At 34.2% G+C, this 4,308-nt stretch overlaps 1 protein-coding gene across 4 annotated transcripts; it reads right to left on the reverse strand.

Moving 5' to 3' along the window:
* Positions 1–736: 736 nt before the first annotated feature.
* LOC116350046 (probable maltase) lies at positions 737–3,768 on the reverse strand. 4 transcript variants are annotated; one of them, XM_031781767.1, is made up of 9 exons: positions 3,657–3,768; positions 3,516–3,546; positions 2,821–3,253; positions 2,387–2,698; positions 2,247–2,330; positions 1,938–2,169; positions 1,604–1,711; positions 1,081–1,544; positions 737–1,004 (listed from the first exon to the last, which is right to left on the reverse strand). In XM_031781767.1, the coding sequence occupies exons 1-9, from the start codon at positions 3,699–3,701 to the stop codon at positions 869–871; spliced, it is 1,845 nt and encodes a 614-aa protein (XP_031637627.1). In that variant the 5' UTR covers positions 3,702–3,768; the 3' UTR covers positions 737–868. The 4 variants fall into 4 exon arrangements, with proteins under 4 accessions (XP_031637627.1, XP_031637626.1, XP_031637625.1 ...); XM_031781766.1 differs by having other exon boundaries at positions 2,821–3,256; XM_031781765.1 differs by having other exon boundaries at positions 3,516–3,603; positions 3,657–3,759.
* Positions 3,769–4,308: the final 540 nt, after the last annotated feature.

Genomic DNA, 4,308 nt, shown 5'->3' on the forward strand with positions numbered 1-4,308 from the left:
CATGTCCGTTCACAATGTATTCGATCACTATTCTTTCACTTTATGCCAAAGTATCATGTTTTTGGTGATGGTGCTTTAATTTTTTTAATGATCTGTTTTCTGTCAATTTTCAAACAATTTCCATCGAAGATTTTGTTTGTCTCTGAGATTTTTTTTTTGTTCGAAGCCATAATTTGTAATTTCAATGCCATATTTTGACATTTTTGGGGATTTTCATTTCAGAAACTCAAATTATGTACGAATTATGTGACATTGGATTGTGAATTCAATTTGGGTGCGCACTGCGCAAGGAAAACTCACAAATATTTAAAATTATGCCATCGGCCAAAAAATATTTTGGAGAGGAACAAAATCCGGCAGCTATAGTTTCTCTTTAATAAATATAAGAAATTTCATCACTTTCTGTTCACTTGGAATTAATCCACTATAACTATTCAATTCAAAATTCAAGAGAGACGGTCAGACACGTGCGTTTGCTTTGGTTGCACAAAATAAACTGCACATGAGCATTTTTTTCGATTACCTGATCGCCCCTAATTGCAGGTATGCATTTTATGAAAAGGTTTCAATTGTTTTTGCTTTTATAACGAAAAACCATTAATCATAGAATTTTTACCTGATTATGTTGCAATAAAATAAATTACGGAAGAAATGGTTAAATTGTGGTCATTCGAAATTCTGCTTAATGGAATTTTTCTCTAATTGTCAATATACCTAAATAAATTGAAATTCCAAATTTTCGAAAGTAAATGTGGACTTTATTCATACACAAAATGGAGTGTAGCATCAATACGTATACTAATAGAGTTAAAAAGAGATTGAGAGTTTGTCTTGGCATCCGATGGGCATTTGTTTTTCCAATTTTTTTTTATGAAAACCATGATTTTGATTTTGAAGTTGATGCCGGTGTGGATCGATGAGATTTCGATTTCACATCTGTCTTTTTAATTAAAACAAGTCCAGCATATGGTGGTATTTGCAGCTTACGAGTGTCGACATTACCTCTTTTAATCAGAAAATATAATTTTGTTTTTATTTGACTAAATGCTCAAAATAGTACGGTAAACAAGGAATAATTACTCGATATGGAAATGGATAGAAGAAACAAATGCTTCCATTTGATCAGGAAGTTCATGAAGAAGTCTTTTTGCGTTCAAAAATTCGAGCTTTGAACCAAAATTAAGAACAACAGCAACGATATCGCCCTCACCATCGATTTGCCGTTTGTATGCAAGCACATTTTTTCCATCCTTTTCGATTGTCAGTTCCCCATATTTCAATGTTGGATTTTTTCGCAATTCACTCAACTTTTTAAACACATTCAAATGACTGCGAGGTTGTGACTCTTGCACTTCGACATTCACTTGTTCATAATTTAAAGCGATTGGAAGCCACGTTTTTCTAGCTTTACTCAATGTACTGAAACCCGCATTTGTATTACCATCCCAATGCATTGGTGTTCGACAGGTATCACGATTACGACTATTTAGATCGACTTTATCTTCCTCAGAAATACGTACATCGGTCATTCCAATTTCTTCACCCTGCAATCATTTTTACTGGTTTAAAAGTGGAAAGTGGATTTTGATCAATGGTGACATACATAATATGTTAAACTGATCCCCGGCAGTGTTTTTATCAGGATATTAAACAGGTCAGTGCGGTTTTCTCCGAATCTCGTTGATACTCTTTGGCCATCGTGATTTCCTAACTGATTTTGTTTAAAAATGAGGAAATTTTATTGCGAATCGCAAAGGGTACACAAAGTGTCCGAAAAAGCCATTCTGTATGTCGCCATATTACCAAATGGTAACACACACCATTCATCTTGAACGGGCATACGCCTTTTATAAGAATGGTTCGGTCGGACGGACAAATATTTGTTCGGTACAGCCCTGAATGCAATTTTTGTGAACGAGTACGTTTTGTGAACTTACCATCCAATTCGGATGTATTTTGTCTTCTTTCGCATAGCTATTGATGTGACCCATGCAATTATTGATTGCTTTATTGAAAAAACCAGCTGACGACGAACGTCTTGCATCTTGTATCGTGTTAAATATGAACGGAACTTCGGCCCCATTTCTGCTTATCTTACCCCATCGAATTTTTCCGAAATATTTCAATGTGTCCTCAATACGATCGGTGTAGTCTTCGGTCATCAAAATTCTTCAATCATTTGGCACATATCAATCGTTGTGACTTTTATGAATTTTCAACAAGAGCTGTGACGACATTGCACTCACCGTGGAAAGCTTGCAAACTGCGTTTCTTTGACAACATCATGGAAACGATATACCAAATCATATGATTCATCCAAATTTTTCGTGCTGCAAAAATATAAACATTAGGTATTTCGTCGGTTAGTTTTCCCAACTGATTTTACTGAATATGTCTCAATCCTTCGTGACCATTTTGATTCAGATTCAAACCCGGATTGTTGAATGGATTTTGAATATCGAACGATGGTTCGTCATCATAGTATCCTTTCTTATTTGGTTTAGATTCCATTAAATATCCAACGGCATCAACACGAAAGCCAGCAGCGCCTTTTCGTAGCCAAAATCTCATAACTTCTTCCATTTCTTTAACAACAGCTTCATTTCGGAAATTAAGATCTGGCTGTTCGGGTAGGAATTGATGCAAATAATACTGTTGTCTGCTCTCAACCCAAGTCCATGCACTTCCGCCGAACACACTGAGGTCAAATTTATGAAAAGAAACAGTTTAACCATTTTTGAATATCATTTTCGTTGCTTTTATTTAAGAATATAAATAAAAGTGTCAAAAAATAAAGAAAGTATAATTCAAAAAATTTACCTGCGCCAATTGCTTGGTTCAACTCTAGTTCCGTTTGGTAATCTTTTCCCCTCATGCCAAATGTAATAGTCTTTATATTTTGAATTATTTCTTGAGGATTTCTTGAACCACTCGTGCTGATCGGATGTATGGTTGGGAATAAAATCCATAATCAATTTTAAATCCAACTCTTTGCATCGTTTAACCAATTTCAAAAAATCTTCCAGTGTTCCGTAATCCGAATGTATTTCTAGATAATTTAATACATCATAACCGAAGTCTTTCAAAGGACTCGAATTTATTGGCGACAACAAAACTCCGTCTACACCAATGTCCTTGAGGTAAGGTAGTCGGGAGGTGAGACCATTTAGGTCTCCGATGCCATCTCCGTTGCTGTCTTTGAATGAACGCACATAGACATGATAGAAGTGACCATATTCCCACCATTCTTCGCCTGCTTAAATTGCAATGAAGATGGTGTAAGGCATTAGAATAAGAGACAAAGGTGCCAATGGATAAGAATGTATCCGCACTAAAAAGTACTTTGGATATCCGTATAAAAAGTTTCAAATGGAAAAAATTGCAACTTTTTCCGAGCACTTATATTTTGTGCTACCGTACGATTCAAAATATTTTGTTATACATTCGAAATAAATAAAATGTATAAATCAAATAAAGAAATTTATAGTTTAATATGTGTAGTTAATCGAAATTACCTTTATTTTTTACACATTTGCATAATAAGACCTTATTCGACACAGAAATAGATGTTTTGTTCTCAATTGATTTTTTGGTGATATTTATCTGAAAAGGTCTTAAAGTACTTATTATAAATTCTAGAAAAATTAATTACTTACGCAGATTGCAAGGGAAACGATGACTACTCGAATCAAAAACGACATTTCGTTCAAAGTTTGAAGAGAAACTGTATACTTTTTGGATGAAATAAATACTTATACACAATTTACGTGGCGAAAGATTATGAATATAAAATGTCATATTCGCCAATTTATACTATAAATGTTTTTTGCGTCATTCTTGACGAAAAATAATTAACATTCATTATATTCGATTATTCCAATTCGTAAATGCGTATACAGCATTCTTTTACTGCTGAGTAACATTATATTTGACAATTCTCTGAATTCCAATCTAATAACGAGTACACAAACATCGTATGTTACTTTTTCTCACGCACCCACTGCGTCTGCAGTAAAGTATTGTGATTACTCCAAAAATTTGAAATCGCTAAAAATTGTTTTTCTATCCGTTTTTTTAAATGCAGATCAGCAGATCGAACTCAATCAACAATAAAATAAAAAAATATTGAAACCGTTGTGGTCATATCAATGGTTCAATGAAAGAAATATTCATCGCCTTCAACTTTTTTTCTTTACATGTACGTGTTTCTTTTGGCACAATGAAAAAAACGCGCACCCCCCATTTGATATGTATCAATAATTCGAGGGGCTTATGACTGACTCGAACCAGCGTTGACTCGTGAAAGTC

The sequence above is a fragment of the Contarinia nasturtii genome, unplaced genomic scaffold (genome assembly GCF_009176525.2).
Source record: "Contarinia nasturtii isolate CC-2019 unplaced genomic scaffold, AAFC_CNas_1.1 Cnas_scaffold_3370, whole genome shotgun sequence".
NCBI classification, from domain to species: Eukaryota; Metazoa; Arthropoda; class Insecta; order Diptera; family Cecidomyiidae; genus Contarinia; species Contarinia nasturtii.

Excerpts from the sequence above, each read along its gene's own strand:
- LOC116350046 (XM_031781763.1), bottom strand. The coding sequence starts at position 3,701 with ATGTCGTTTTTGATTCGAGTAGTCATCGTTTCCCTTGCAATCTGC. Across the intron at positions 2,699-2,820 it reads GAACCAAGCAATTGGCGCAG|TGTGTTCGGCGGAAGTGCAT; the intron begins GTAAATTTTTTG and ends ATTTGACCTCAG. Across the intron at positions 1,005-1,080 it reads TCTATCCATTTCCATATCGA|AGGTAATGTCGACACTCGTA; the intron begins GTAATTATTCCT and ends TCTGATTAAAAG.